The 16,783-nt window shown below is 40.2% G+C and overlaps 1 protein-coding gene across 1 annotated transcript in view; it reads right to left on the bottom strand.

Moving 5' to 3' along the window:
• HYDIN (HYDIN axonemal central pair apparatus protein) overlaps positions 1–16,783 on the bottom strand; it is a 431,283-nt gene that overhangs the window by 305,059 nt on the left and 109,441 nt on the right. Inside the window, exon 7 of the mRNA XM_089902455.1 lies at positions 7,020–7,219. Coding sequence (XP_089758581.1) covers positions 7,020–7,219 — 200 coding nt within the window. The remainder of the gene's footprint in view (positions 1–7,019; positions 7,220–16,783) is intronic.

Genomic DNA, 16,783 nt, shown 5'->3' with positions numbered 1-16,783 from the left:
AGCCATGAGCTTGGGTAAGTCACTGAACATTCAGTTTCCTCAACTGTAAAATGAGGATAAAGACAGCACCCATTTCACAGGGTTGTAGTGAGAATTAAAGGAGTTGATAGAGGTAAAGGCGTAGAATAATGTCTGGCATGGAGGAAATGCTAAACAAATGTTTATTATTATCTTTGTTATTGCTATTGTTATCTCCCTCATTGGCAGCCGGAGGATGATCTTGGGTATTCAGGTTTTTATCATCCTCCTCTCAATCCTTCACACTGCTCTAGAGACATTGTAAAAAATCACACACAGGATATAACACATCAATCTCTTGTTCAAACACCTTCAGTGGCCCCCATAACTTATGTAATAAAGTTCAAAGTCCTCGACATTTGAGGTCCCACACAATCTACTCCCAACTAGTTTTGGCCTTCTCATTAAACAGATACATCTGTCCAAATACATTATACACCTGTCACATTCCATGTCAGACTGGGGTGGGACGGAATGGGAGGGCTTTAGTCTCTACACCCATAACCTTCCCCAGCACTGCACCTACTCTTCCTTCCAACCAGACAGTGCCCCCTACATAGTTCCAGAACTGCTTGGGTCAGATAGAAACATTCACCGTTTCCATGTCATACTCCTTCCAAAGTCACCCATCATAGCCTAGACTCAAAGTTACCTTTTAAACAGAATCTTTCCTGATTCTCTCTCTTATTAATAATGTCTCCTTCCTCTCAGAGGCTATAACTTTATTTTTACTTCTTCCATTAGCTCACCTTGTACAATAATAAGTTTTCATGCCTGTCTCTCCCAATAGCTAGAGACTCTTGAGATGAAAGGAAAGAGAAAGCAAACAAAATTTCATTAGCACATACTCTATGCTGGGTACTACAGTAGGCACTTTACATATGTCAGTTCTTTTAATCCTCACAAAATCTTGAGAAAGTAGGTCTTGTTATTTGCATTTTAGATACGAGAAAGCAGATGCTCTAAAAGGGCAGGCAACTGGCCCAAAGCTACCCAACTAGGTAGTGGTAGAGCAGGGATGGAAGCCTGCCTTCAAGGTTTTTCTGTCTCCCCAAACCATCCCTGAATGTGGAAGCCACCTGGTTAGATTCATCTTTGTGTCTCTCACTACCCCATGCATAGCTCTTTACTCATAGGAGCCTCTCAAAAGAGGTTGTTAAATTGAATTATAATCAACTTTTAAAAGGAAATTAAAAGTATCTCTAATCTTTATTTAATCTTTATAACAACGTGGCGGAACAGAAAAGGAGCAGACTTTTGGCATCACAAGAATCTCTGCTTGATGGGAGATGAAGGTGAGTCTCAGCGTCTTTAAAGTTCTTTCCTTCCTTATGGCCTCAGGAAGAATCTGAAGAATTGAGAACTGGCCCCAGTTTCCTGGCTTTGGGAACAACATTGTAACATTCTCTTCTACCTCCGCTTCCCCAGTTCCTAATATTTTTCTCCCTACACTGTGCTTTCATTTTTTTTTCCCAAACATTTCTTAGTAGCAAAATAACAGTTTTGAAATGAATTGGATAGTATTACATTACAGAACGTAAGCTAATTTTCTATGGACAAAGGGACTCTTCTTAGGACCTCCAGAAATCCTAATTCCATACAGTGGTAACAGATTCTTCCCTTTTGTGCTAATTGTTGGGTTTATATTACACTAAACTTCTTCAGTGGTTAGAAAATCACCTGGGATAGCCATTGCTACTTAGAGCCGCCTAAGCTTTCTCTATAAGTCAGACATTAATTGGATAGAGTGTGTTAAGTTCTGGTGCTTAAACATTGTCTATAATTTGATTTTGTATTCATTTTACTAGAGGCAGACAGGCTGAAAAGGCTAGAGAATACCAAGTACCAGAAAATGATCTTACAGAGAGGTAAAAGGTGCTGTTCCTCCAGGGTATAAAGCTGCCTCTGTCTACCAGAATGTCTGGTTTCGATATCACATCCTCATTAATACCGAATACTTGATTAGGGAGGGAACCCGGGTTTGTGTAAAATCATGAGCCACAAGAAAGATTTTGAGTTTTTGTTCAATCCACTATGAACTGCTCTTAAGAACTAAAACTATTCCATTCAAATGATTCAATATTTTAGCAGAAGACTAAATACTGGTTCTATTATATTAAACATTGAATATAAAATCAGTATTTTTCCTTCAGATAATCTTTCTTATTAACTGATTCCAAAATTGAGATTTTAGATTTTGAAAGTGCTCCTTAATTCTTTCTATTTCACCTTCCAAAATTAATCCTACTTTAATAGTCAAAGTTATTCTGGTACCTACTCGAGTTTTAGGTCAAATCTGTAATAAAGTTGAAGAGTAATTGTTTATGTTCTTTGTGTACTTTATAGCACATTGAGGCTCCTTTTATTAGTGTAAAAAAACACTATGCCTCTTTTATAGTACTTGGAGCATGATTTTTTATTTTAAATTATTGTAGAGGTTTATAGTTGTAGCTCTGCTGTTGTGATATATTGTTGCTTAGGCATCCTATAAACATTTATTAAGCACTTATTTATTCTAGACACTTTGCTAGATGCTGGGGACATACAAATGAAAAGAGATACAATCCTTGCGTTTGAGATCATATTCTAATGGGAGCAACAGACACATAAAGTTTTATTTTTTATAATTTATATGAACCTGACCACTTATAAACTTTACCATTAATTAAATCATTATTTCAATGAAAAGAATATGATTTGTTTTTTAAACAATTTCCTGTGAGATATTATTTCTAACTGTATAATGCCTATAAAAGCAGCAAGACCAAGAGTATAGACCCTGTGTTTTTGACTCCAAATTCTCAAACTACATATACTGCTCCACTATGTCTATTGACAATCATGTTGTCAATGAAAGAGTGGTCCTCAGCCCTGTCTGGGCAACACAATCACCTGTGCACTTTTCAGAATGGATACTCATCAGGGAATCCCCCCAGATATTCTGATTCAATAAAATGTGACCACAAATTCAACTGCATTCTTTCTCATTGTAGTCGTTAGGGTTTTCAGTTGCAAACAATAGAAACCAATTCTGGCTAACTTAGACAGAAAAGGGATTTATTGGAAGGATTTGAGGTAGCTCACAGAATTGACATCATGGTTGGAATACATGCATTTTGTGGAAAGAACCATTTTGTGCATAAAAGTACCATTTTGTGCAGAGTCTAAACAGGAAAACAAAAATAAACAGGAAATTTAATTGAAAGACTTGGTTACACAGAAGATGAAAGCTATGAAAAGCCCAACTTAAGATGGTGAGATAGCTCAGGGATTGGTAATAGCAGTAAGCCATTTCCACCACTGGGCTGGAAACCAAAGGAGAGGAGGAAGTATTAGCAGATCCTGGGGACCTGGCAGAAGTTGGAACCATCGCAGGTCTGTCTGACAGGAGCTAGAACCACAGAGGAGATACAGCTGCTTGCTGGGGACTCTACTGAAGTTAGACAGGGAGGAAGAGAAATACTCTGACTTCTTCCTACTCTCCAACCTCCTTCTAGTGCCCCCCACTGGTCAAACCCAGATGGAATCCAGCAGGTCGTGGACGCTAGAGGGGCTAGCACAGCCCAACATAGATACTGAGCAAAGCCTGGGAAGGGCAAGGAATGGATCTTGAGATAAACAAGGCCAGAACTGGCCCATGTTTGTTTTAATCCAAGTTTTGCTATTAACTTACTGGGGGAACTTGGCTAAGTCATTTACCTTCTCAGACCTTACTTCTTTCATCTGTAAAATGGGAATGTTGGACTAGAGTTTCTAATGTCATTATGATTGCTGGCTAGTCCTTGAGTTAGCTCACCATTTTACCTTAGAAGTGTTTCTACATTAGGAAAAGATGATTCACATTCACAGTTACATGGATATAAAAGTTTTAGATCTTTTCCCGCAACTTCACACTATTAAATCTGTGATTTTGTTTCACTTTACATGAATGTATTGCCAATTATGTGTAGTTTTTAAGATTCAGCCAAACAGTTCAGGAAGATGTGCTGCCTGTGCTTGTTTTTCCACCTTAGGTGGACTCTCTTTTTCATTGGAACAATACCAATGTCACAGGAAGTTTTTAATGTGTATTATGGATGGTGGTTATGAAAGTTTTTTGTTTTTTTTTTTTTAACCGAAAGAGATTGGTTCTTTCTAAGTCATGGTGAGCCAGTTGAACAACTTGCTCTCTTCCCTTCAATCAAAATATGAGTCTCACCATGAAATGACAAAAGAAGCCTTTATAAGCACTTTGACAATGTCAGGAGACACTGATTTTCAAAAGAATTTTTCCTTTGCCTCTGACGGTTGATTTATCTAAAGTGGGTCAGAGTCCTGCTTCCACCCAGGATGTAGAGAGCTGAAAAGAGTGTTTCTTTTACCCTAACAACAACAACAACAACAACAAAAAACCAGATAAACAACAAAATCACAATTTTTCTCAAACCCATTAGAGAGCTGAGATTGCAGGGCAAACAAAAATGGACAATCCCCTGCCCCTAAAGAAGGCAAGACATGTGCAGAGTATTTCACCTGTGGCAGACAGAACATTCCTACAAGCAGAAGAAATGGCGAGAGAGGATGGGGAAAAGAAATATTTGAAGAGATAATGGCCAATGTTTTCCAAAAATAATGACAGATCCAAGAAGCTCAGAGAACTTCATGCAGGATTGAAACGAAAACCAAATAAAAGCAAAATAAGATCCTTAAACCAAAAAACAACCAAAAACAAAATCCACATCTAGACACATCACATTCAAACTGCTAAAAACCAAATATAAAGACAAAACCTTGAGGCAGCCCAAGAAAAAGACATAATTACCTACAGAAGAACAAAGCTAGGAATTACAGCAGAATTCTCATTAGAAAAATGTAAGCCAAAAGACAATGAAGTGACATCTTTAAAGTACTAAAAAAAATGTATATATAACTGCCATTTCACAATTCTATACTGTAGAGAAAAAATCTTTCAAAAAATGAAGGCAAAATACTTTTTTTCAAGCAGACAAAAACTGAGTAATATCCACTAGATCTCTGCTACAGGAAATATTAAAGTAGTTTCTCAGCCAGGAAAAAATGATACCAAACAGAAACTTGAATCTACATGAAATGGTTTGGAGCTAGTGATGCTCCTGGGACACATGTAAGAATAAACACAAATTCCCTCCTGAGGGATGTGCCTCAACCCACATTATGGCATCCCTGCTACCTACAATATGGCAGACCAAGTAACCCGAAAACTCTTCCACCAGAAAATACCTAGAAAGTCTGGATAAAATATAACTTACATAAATGTGTAGCTGAGCATGCAAAAAAAAAAGAGGCAAATCCACAGGATTCAAAAACAAGAGGAAATAAGAACCAGAGCAGTAAGCCACTGAGCCCTTGAAGCCTGGGTTTTAACAGCCCTGCTAATAGCAGCAGGATACAAGGTCTTGGGATGGTTAAGTCAGGGGGAATGGTAACAAAATCCCCATATAAACCTGGGAAACTTCAAAGGTTACCAAAACATTCTCCCATTAGCACAAGGAAAGATGTCTATCGTGGTTTTGAATGAGGGAAACAAGGATTCTCTAGGGAATTCATACTTTGGACATGTGTGTTCTACCAGTTTAGGGTTTAGATATGCATGATCAGTCCTAAGCCAAGAAATTACCAGAGAGGCAGTCTATGTAGTCTAATCTTTGGGAACCAGGCAGAAGTAAATGCTAATCCTTACTGGAGAGATGTGTCCTTAAACTAGAGATTGTCCTTAAACTAGCGAAGGATTCCACAGATAAAGCCCTTATGAAAATGATCCAGCTCAATACCTGCCTTATTTTTAAAAAGTCATAGAAAAAGAACTTGACCTTCTGTCTCCTGTGTTCCCAAGCTGGCCATTCTTGTTATGGCCCTGCTAATCAGCCAGCATCTTCACGTCCCATAACAACCATTCTTCCCCATCTTATGAGAGAGATCACTGAGGGCAAGGATTGTCCCATAATGTTTATATTGTCCCATAATGTCTACTACACTATAGCTACACCATAAATTATCAGATTAAAATCAAACAGCTTCACTTACTAGCTATGTGCTCTTGAGCAAGTTATACAACCTCTCTATTGCTCAGCTTTCTCATCTTCAAAGCAGGTTGAGTTCTTCTCATATCTCATCACTTCAAACTCTTCTTCTGCCTCCTTCTATTTTTAAAGATGTTTGTGATTACACTTGGCCCACCCACATAATCCAGGATAATCTGCCCATTTTAAGGTCAGCTGATTAGCAACCCTAATTACATCTACAGCCCTAGTCCCCTCTGTCATGTGACACTACACACTTCCAGGTTCTGGGGATTAGGACATGCACATATTTGAGGAGCCATTATTCTGCCCACCACACTGGCAGTAGGTCATTTAAAGAAACACTCACTATACAGTACTTGCTATATACCAGCAGTTTATGTTTATTAATTCATCTATTCCTCACAACAACCCCATAAGGTGGCTACTTTCCCCCATTTTTCAGATAAGAAAATTGTGGGCGGCTCTAAAGCTGGACAAGGCAAAGAAATGGATCCTCCCATCAAGCCTCCAGAAAAGAACACAGCCCTGCCAACACTGGGATTTTAGCCCAGTAAGGATTCTGATCTACTGAAAGGTCAGATAATAAATTTGTGTTGTTTCAAGCCATGAAGTTTGTGGTAATTTATTACAATAGGAGTAGAAAACTAATACAGTCAGTTATAAAAGTCTCAGTCACAACAAATATGTTTATGAATATATTCCCATGAGCCATTCGCTATGCTAAACAGAAAGTCTCTTATTCAGCATTTCAGAAAACCACCCGTACCTAAACAGGTAACCTTGAATTTTGGGTTCCTCGTGGGATGAAGAAGTAGTCTGCGCCACATCACTGAGGCCTCCCATCCTTGCAAGTGAAGACTGTAATAAGCAGTGGCATCTTGACTGCTATTCGAGGAGACTACACGTGCTGACTGGATTTAGTTATAATCAATCAAAAACAAAAGCTGAAGGAATGCATACCTATGAGTTTTGATGTGAAACACAGCATCTCTGTTGCCAATGTTTCGCACCAGCAGAATCTTCTGAGTGCTGTATTTAACAGGGCAAGTAGAAAAATTCAGCTTGTCAGGAAAATCTAGGATGGCTCGTGCACCTCTAGCTTTGATGGGCACAATAAACTTTTCTCTTTCAGTGACACAGGTCAACATATGGGCATAGTCCTACAAGAGAAGGGTACAATCATTACTTGTGGAAACACCAACATGACCAAGATAACTGCAAGAAATATGGCTGTATGCCAAGCATCTTGCAAAACAACTTAATAAATTATATATTCTATGAAACCTTCTCAAGACAATTATGGATGTACCTTCAATGAGATACTCTTTTCTAAGAAAAAGAGAACAGTTCAAGTATTAAAACCTACAAGTCAATAGAAAAGCTTATGCTTCTTGTGTTTCCCGGATATTAGGGAGGTGGGATGTGGGACAGTTGAGGCTCATTCTTCTTTAGATCAGAGGAGGTTCACACCAGTAACTTCCTCCTTCTAAACCCTACCTACTTATCCTTCAAGCCATGTGTTAGACTGATAGCTCCGAATAATGGTCTCTCTATGACCACACTCTTTGAAATATGACTGTGCAGCTTCTCCATCATGAGTGGAGTCTATTTCTTTACCCTGTGCTTTGACCACTGGAATGTGGCAGACGTTATGCTATGCCAGTTCCAAGCTAAGGCCTCAAGAAGCTTTGGGCATTTCCATTCTTGCTCTTGAAACTCTGCCATGTAAACAAGCCTGGTCTAGCCTACGGCAGGATGGGAGCCCAGATGTCCCATGCTAGACCAGCCTACTGCCCCAGATATGTGAGAGAGCCCAGCCAAGTTAAGCAGAGTTGCCTACCCAACTCATGAGTGGGCCCAGTCAAGATTAGCTAAACCATAGTCTGGTGAGCCATAATATCCATAATTGAATTTGGGAGTGGTCTGTCATTATACAACAATAGCTAACTTATTCAAAGCCCATTTTAAACCTCACCTCTTGTGCAAAGCCATTACTGACCATTCCAAATAAAAATGCTGAGGCCCTAGGCATCCATCGTCCCCAACCTTGAGTCTAAATGCAACAGAAATGCTGAATTAAGTCACCCTTTATCTCCTCTCATAAGATAGGAAAATGGAAATCTCATCCTCAATGCAACAAAGAAAAAGTTAAAAGTAAACCATCACCAACAAGCAAACCTAAATGTGAAAGGAAAGCATTAACAGTCTCCTCAAGAATAGGCTCAGGGGGCTTCCCTGGTGGCTCAGTGGTTAAGAATCCGCCTGCCAATGCAGGGGACACAGGTTCAAGCCCTGGCCCAGGAAGATCCCACATGCCACGGAGCAGCTAAGCCCGTGCGCCACAACTACTGAGCCCGTGCGCCACAACTACTGAGCCCACACGCCACAACTACTGAAGCCCGCGCGCCTAAAGCCCATGCTCCGCAACAAGAGAAGCCACAACAATGAGAAGCCCGCGCACCGCCACAAAGAGTAGCCCCCGCTCCCCACAAGTAGGGAAAGCCTGCATGCAGCAATGAAGACCCAATGCAGCCAAAAATAAATAAATAAAATAAAAAAGAATAGGCTCAGAAGTTGCTGTGAAAGGAATTTGCTATCTAAACCAGGTTCATTTTCCTTCATGTTAAGTTTCCCCATCATTTTAGTGTGTGTTTTGGCTGCAAGGCAATCTTTATAAGTATAAAGGCCTCTTGGAACTTAAGTTTCCTTTTGGTAATCATGCAGTAAATGGTTTTCAGTGGTGGAGGTTTAAAACCTCTCTTTGGACTTTAGGCACAGAGCAGGAATGGGAATGTCTGACATACTGACTGACATTTAGACCTGGCCATGCACTCAATTTCACAAAACCCACAGGACAAGTAGAAAGCAGTGGTATCCCCAATTCGTTTATTCATACAACCATGTTTATTAAGTGTCCAGGTGCCAGGCACCGAGCTGGGTCTGGGTATGCAACTGAGTAGTAAACGCAGACATGGATCACTTCGAGCTTACATAGTGACGGAAGAGACAGTGAGCAGGTAAATAAAGCATACCTAATGTACAATGTAATACATACACAAATATATTAAATAAATATAAAGAGAAAATAGCCAGGAATGTTCCCACGACAGAGCTTTACACCTGCAGTCTCTCTGCCTCCCTGAACTCCAAACTCATACCCAGCAGCCAGATCAACATCTCACTGGATACAAACTTACCATGGCCCAAAGCAAAGCTGCTGACTAATGCCACTGCCTGCAACTATGCATAAAGATACCCTACCAAGGGAAGGAACGGGACCTGAAATCCAGTCCACTCTGCTGGCTCCAATTGAATCGGCCTAGAGGGGCAGCCTTTTTCTCATGCCCACAAAAGCTCCACAATGCCAACTGAGATCCTGCTCATGACCTTCCTTCCACCCTAAATCTGTCCCCTCACTGCCTCTCCATCTTGGTACATGAATCTCCATCCTTCCACTGGCCTGGATTTAATATCTTGGCATGAGGCATCCTTGATCACTCTGTTTCTCAATTTCTTAGTAAATCCCGTAGGACTGACCTCCAAAATATATCCAGACCACAAACACGTCTCACTACTTCCACCCTGCCACCCTGACCCTAGCCACTCCAATCTTTCCTGGGCTAACTGGACTCTATTTCAACCCTTGCTCCCTAAAGTCTATTTTCCACACAAGGGCCAGAGGGATCCAGTTAAAATATAAGTCAGCTCAGGAGGCTCCTCCATTCAAAATCTCCCAAGCAGAGAGCTGGGGGGCTCTGAGTGCTACGGTCTGGCACCCCTGTCATTTCTCTGGCCACACCTCCCCCTCCCCCACTTGCGTCTGTGCTCCAGCTACAGGTTTCCTTGCTGTCTCTTGAGTATTCTAGAGATGCTCTCCCTTCAGAGCCTTCAAACTCGATGTTCGTTCCATCCAGAACATGCTTTCCTGTAATTATTCACATTGCTTGCTCCCTCACTTCCTTCAGGACTTTGCACAATGTCCATTTTCTCCCTGAGGCCTCCCCTGATTGCCCTATTGTAAACTTAACTCTCCCTCTCCTGTCCCATCACTCCCTAGCCTTTCGTTTGCTTTAGTTTTCCCAAAGCCATCTAATATATTATATATGTTACCTATTTATTGAGTCTATTGTATGCCTCCCCCCATATCTCCATGTCAACAGGGATTCTGCCCATCTTATTGACTTCACATATCCAGCTCCTAGAACAGGACGTGGTACTTAGTAAACATTCAACAAATATTTGCTAAAGACAGGCAAATGAGTACTATAATGCTGAGTGAAGAGAAATAAAGCATAAGGGAATAAAGAGTGAGTGGGGCGGCTTCCCTGGTGGCGCAGTAGTTGAGAGTCCGCATGCCGATGCAGGGGACGTGGGTTCGTGCCCTGTTCCGGGAGGATCCCGCGTGCCGCGGAGCGGCTGGGCCCGTGAGCCATGGCCGCTGAGCCTGCGCGTCCGGAGCCTGTGCTCCGCAACGGGAGAGGCCACAGCAGTGAGAGGCCCGCGTATCGCAAGAAAAAAAAAAAAAGAGTGAGTGGGAAAAGGCCTCTATGAGGAGGTGACATTCCAGCAGAAATCTAAGTGAAAGGAGAAATGACGTCATGGGGGTGGGTGGTAATCTGGGCGAAGCATGATTCAGAGACTGTGGCCATAGGGGAATAAGGTAAGGAGGGGTTAGAGATGCAGCAAAGAGGTTGTGGGAAGCCAGATCACACAGGAGCTTGTAAGCCATTGTTAGGACCTGAGGATGGCCAAAAACATTAATGATGCTGAAAGCGGATCATGATGTACCTGATTCATGTTTTAGAAGAATTACTAGCTGCTATGTAGGCAACGCACTGTAAGGAGGCTAAGATGAAAAAAGCGTGGCCAGTTAGGCAGCCACTGCAGTAGTCCAGGCAAGAGATGAAACCGACCTGGCCTAGTGCAATAAATGCTTAGCCTAGAGCTTGGCGAGTAGTTAAGTACTCAATAAATGTTAGTTGTCATTACTAAAGTGTTGCATAAAATACAATGTTTTGTGTAAGGCACGTAGGAAAACTCAATTTGTGTACTTGTTGTTAGGATAATAATGATAATCCTGGTAATGATGATAATAATGGAACAAGATAATTTCAAAAAACAACAAGGACTTTGAAGAAAATAAAACATGGTAAAGTGATAATATGGGAAGCGGCTGCTTTAGGTTAGAACAACCAAGGAGGCCTCCCTGAGGAGGCGGCCTTCGAATAGAGACCTGAATAGCCAAAGCATCCAGTCAGGCAAGATATAGGAATGGAGCGTTCCTGGCAAGGAGAGGTGCAAACATGAAAGTCCTAAGGTAGGAGCAAGTAATAACAATTAATGGACAGTATTCATGAAATTTATTTAAATTGAGTTGTCGGACTCTTAGCTCTTGAAGTGATTCTGGTTTCTGCATGGTAATGCCAGGCTCAAAAATTATGCCATTCAGATATAAGAAAGTACAAATTACACGAAGCATACTTGATCCTAGAAAACTCCACAGAATTCAACAACAGAACAGTCTAGTCTGATTACATCAGAATCCTAAAGAGATAAGTACTGTTTTCATTTTTTCTTAGGAGATCAAACCCAGCAAGCAAAGGTTTTGTTGGGAATTAGAAACTGGAAAGCTGCAGGCACATGTGGAAACTTAATATTAACTGAGGCTTTGAGAGAAAGAACAAAAGATGCTGCTGAATCCATGATGAGAGGGGATCTCCAAGTAATTTATTCTATGTTTACATATTCTCTGCCTTGTTCTATAAGGAACTGAAGACAGCTGAAAATACTTTAGGAGGCTAACTGAAATATTCAAATTTCCAAATGAGGAAGATTTGAAGTTTGATCAGAATTATATATTTTTTCATAATCAAGTCACATAAAAGAATATGAAGAAATTCTTTAAACTCCTTAAAAATGTATTCCAATCTCTTAAGCTCTGTATTTAATATGACTATATTAGATTATATAATATACAATTATATATTGCTCTACTGGCTTAAAATTAATTCAGATGTTATGACTTGGGAGGCTTTGTCAGCCTACAAGCTAAGCAATTACTTCAGTTGATGTACTTCCTTCCTCTGTACTTAAATTCAGAGCAATCAGGTCACCATTCAGAGCCAAAATATTTATTCCAAACTCTCTCCCGTCTACTATGAGACTTAGCAATGAATTACTTCATATCCCAAAATGTTATTCTATATAACAATGGCCTCCAGATGAAATTGCCTATCCTTTTTTTTTTCTGTCCATTAGCCTTCCTTCCAACCTGCCTATCCTCCAAACTTAAAAAAAAAAAAAAAAAAAAGGCAGTGGAATATGCAAGTGGCAGATTTGACTCTGAGAAGTGAAAAGAATGAATCTTGATTTTATATTAGCTCCATGATAGAAAGCAAACGTGGCAATAATTCTGTCCTTTAACAACTCAGGCAAAGGAAAATGATGTCTTCTACTGCAGCAAATGACTCCCCAGGCATTCAAGTGCAAGCACAGCCAGTGTGGTTAAGCCCTCACAATCCTCTTTCTCCCTTTTCTCCACCCCTAAACTTGATGGTGGAATGGCTAACACAGAGTAAAACCAGATTTGGACTCAGCACATTTAATACTCACTGTCCCTGAAAAACGTTATAAATTCCCTAACCAGTTAAAAGTACTCAATCTGAAATTCACCTCTCTAAAGGGAAGAATTAGTTCTCAAGTCCTAATCAGTTTAAAAACAAGACTGATCAGGTCTCTCGGGCCTTATTCTCTACCACTCTGACTCTTCATATGATTTACCTGGGGTCTCAGCTTCCTAGGGGCATCTATACTTCTCCACCTATTAAAAAGGAATGACCTCTGATCTTTGGCTTGTAAAGTGACCTGAGGACTTCCAAATTTATTTTGACCATCTTTATCATTAGTATACAACGATAATGTGGTTACTTCATGATTCATGTACAAATCATCCACTTAAGGTAATTAATTTCCTGTTTAGCTTTTTTGCTTTCTAAGTTACCTTAAATCTGCCAATCAACCTGTATCTATACCCATATACTCTGCCTTCATTCCTGTTATCTAAGACCAAACCCTTTCCTTGCGTACTAGATTTCAATCCTTCTCACTTACCTTAGGATTTTCCTGAAGCATCAATTTCCCTCTTTACTGAACATTCACAGCTTATAACAATGCTTAAATAACTTAAACATCAGCTTACAACAATGCTTAAATAGCCTCAACTTAAATATTAAATAAACTACCCTCAATCTCAACGTCCACCTCCAGCTACTGCCCCATTTTTCCAATTACCCTTTACAGCAAAACTCCTCAAAGGTGTTATTTATACTCAATATTACCACCTCCTCACTTTCTCTTTTCTCTTCTACCCACCCCATCAGACTTCTCTACCCAACATTCCACAGAAACTGTTCTCACCAAGGTCACTAATGACCTTGCCAAATCTAATGGCTAAATCCACATCCTTGTTTTATTCTATAGCTTTGGACACAGTTGATCTCTCCTTCTTTTTTTAAAATACTTTATCCACCTGGACTCCAGAGCACTGCAGTCTCCTGGCCTTCCTCCTACTTCACGACTACCCCTTCTTAGTGTCATCCTCTGTTGGCATCTCCTCCTCTTTCCACCCTCTTCTTTATCTCCACTCACTCCCAGCATCATCTCCTCCACTCTTGGTGGTAAGTAGCATCATTACACTATGACTTTTAAATATTTGTCTGTAGACCCAACATTTCCCCTTTATTGCAGACAATTGTGTCCAACTGCTTCCTTGATATTTCCACTTGGATGTCTAAAGGGAAGTTCAAACTTAACATATAAAAAAAGAGGTCCTGAGTCCCTACCTCACTCCTACCCAGCCTCGTTAACCTGTTTTTCTTCCACTTTCCATATCTCAGCAAATGGTGGCACCATTTGGTCAGCTGCTGGCCAAAATACTATGAGAAACTAGACTCCTGTTTCTTCACACCCTTTATCTAATTCATCAGCAAACCCTGACAGCTCTACCATAAAAATATATATCCTTTGTCCACCTACTTCTCATCACCTCACTGTTACCACCCTCGTCCAAATCATCCTCATCTTTTTCTCGCAAACTATTACAATAGGCTCTTGTCTCTATATTCATCAGGGTTCAGTTCTGCTACATATAACAGGGAACAGAAGAAAATAAGAGCAACTTAAACTAGGCAGCTAGAAGTTTATTTCTCTCCTGGAAAGTCCAGAGGTAGTTGGGCCAGGTTGGTATGGTGACTCCACAGTGTCGTGAGAGACACAAATTCCTAAATTCCTGCTCTACCAGTCTAGCACAGGGTCCATCCTCAATGTTGCCAGATGGGGCAGAGTGATTCCTGGGATGCCAGCTATTCTCACAGCCAAGCTGCAGGCAGGAGAAGGCAGAACAGAGCACTTTCCACTGTGTCAGCTTCCGTCAAGTACATGCGTTTTGGAAGTCCCGCTCACATCTCACAGGCCAACATTTAGACAACATGCAGCTGCAAAGGAGGCTGGGGAAATGCAACATTTTGTTTCTGGCAGCAACGAATCCAATCAAAACATGTGATTCTCTTACCAATGAGGAAAGAGAAAATGGATGTTAAGAGTAGACAACTAGCCATTATGCCTCACACCCTCTTCAGTCTATTCTCCACACAGCAACTAGAGTGATCTTAAAAATGTAAGCCAGATACGTCATTCCTAATCAAAACTCACCAGGGCAGATAAAGGGAAAGAAACAAGCATTTATCCTATCTTTCCTGTATGAACTGTACCTCAGGATCCTTATTAACTCATTACAAAAGTAAAGTGTAACAACAGACATTTTGTGCCTCTTGATGTGATGCAATAGGAAATACCACATTACCTAAGAATTCTGGCCCCTCCAAATCAAATATGAATCTAAACAAGGCTCTAGACCTAATTACCAGTCTATAGGAAACAGAGGGGATGGAGGATCATTCTATGGAACCTGGTGGAGTTGCACTCAGTACCTTGTATGGATCCCAATTTAAGCAAACCAACTTACACATATACATATGATTGATTTAAGCAACTTAAAATGCACATATATCATTGATTTATGTGATATTTATATACATATATACACACACCTCTACATATACATATATGTTTTCATATTACTCAACTGGGGAGATGTGAGTACTGACAGATATCTGACGATATTAAGGAGTTCCTGTCATTTTTTAGGTGTGATAATGGTACTGTGGTTACGTTAACTTTTAGAAAGGACCTTATCATTTAGAGACAAACAATGAAGTATTTACAATGAAATGATGTATGGGACTTGCTGCAAAATCCTCTGAGGCAGGGGACAGGATGATGAAGCAAGATTGCTCATGCACTGATAGCTTGAAAATCTGGGGGATGACAGTTCACTATATCATTCTCTATATTTTTACATATGGGTGAAAGCTTCCATAATAGAAATATTTTAAATAACTTATGGTGGCTTCCTATTCTACTTTGCATGATTTCTAAGACGCTTCATGGTCTTACCCTCTACAAACCTTGTCTCCTACCATTTTACCAGCAGCTTCCTCTGCTCCAGCCACACTGGCCTTGCACTTCCCTGACCTGTTGCCAGACATATTTCTGTCACAGGGCCTTTCTAAGTGCTGTTCCTGCTCCCACACAAATATCCTCCCCGTTTAGCTCTCTGCCCAAATGTTACCTCATCAGAGAAGTCTCCCCTGATCTTCCTGCTGAAAGGAAACAGTCCCCATTCTCTATCACTCTCTGTTCTCTATCATGTCAATATCTGACATTAAATGATCTGTTTGCTTATTCATTGTGGAACATAAGCTCCATGAAGGCCAAGCTTCTTCTATTCTCCACTGGACCCTGGCTGACAGAACTGGGCCTGGTGCAGAGCGAGTGAAATAATATTCATCTTAATATCTTTATTTGGATACTACATTATCAAGAGTTCTTCATAAAGAGAATGTCTGAGATCCTCATTAGCCGTATTATAAAATGATATTTGTCAAATCCAGAAAGCTAGAAAGTAGTGATGTGACTCACTGAAGATATGAAACAAAATGGGGAGAAACACCTTTAAGCCTTCTTAGATATCTTTCTCCTGGTTGAAATGACGGGAAAAAACGTTAACACCTAATACATTCATGGCACAAAAAGATATTTGAGCCCCCTTTTTATATGCCTTTGCTTTTATCATCTTCAGGCCATCCTCAAGTTGAAGAAACTACCTTATATTTTCTTGAGATTAACTTCCTTATCTTACTTGGCAAATATTTATTGCACACTTCCTATATGTTAGGCCCCGTACTAGGCACCTGGATTACAGGGGAAACCCAGACAGAACTAGGGAGGGCGAATGCTAGGCAGGAAGAAAACGAAATCCCTATCATTATTTCTGTCAACAAGAATCACTGATTGTAGAAAATCTTATGACATCTATACTTTAATTCAAAGTGCTGGCACTATAGTTCATTAATGTTACACACCTGGGTAACAAATTTTGTCAACGTTTTTCTACTTTTCTTGGGCCATGTTCTTTAAATTTCATAGTAACAAATCAAGAAAACTATTTTGACAACAAACTAGATATTTTCTCAACACATAACTGAGCAATAAGATTACATCACTTCATATTTTCTTCAGACCACTGCTGCCATTTCCATATGCCAACACTATTACAAAGAGATGCTTTCTTAAGTCCAAGAAAGTACCCAGTTTTGCTTTCCTAC

Source organism: Delphinapterus leucas, chromosome 20, assembly GCF_059928025.1.
Source record: "Delphinapterus leucas isolate spDelLeu-1000000601 "Yukka" chromosome 20, BTC_Dleu_Yukka2, whole genome shotgun sequence".
In the NCBI taxonomy this organism is placed as follows: Eukaryota; Metazoa; Chordata; class Mammalia; order Artiodactyla; family Monodontidae; genus Delphinapterus; species Delphinapterus leucas.
This window is presented reverse-complemented; position numbering and strand designations above follow the sequence as displayed.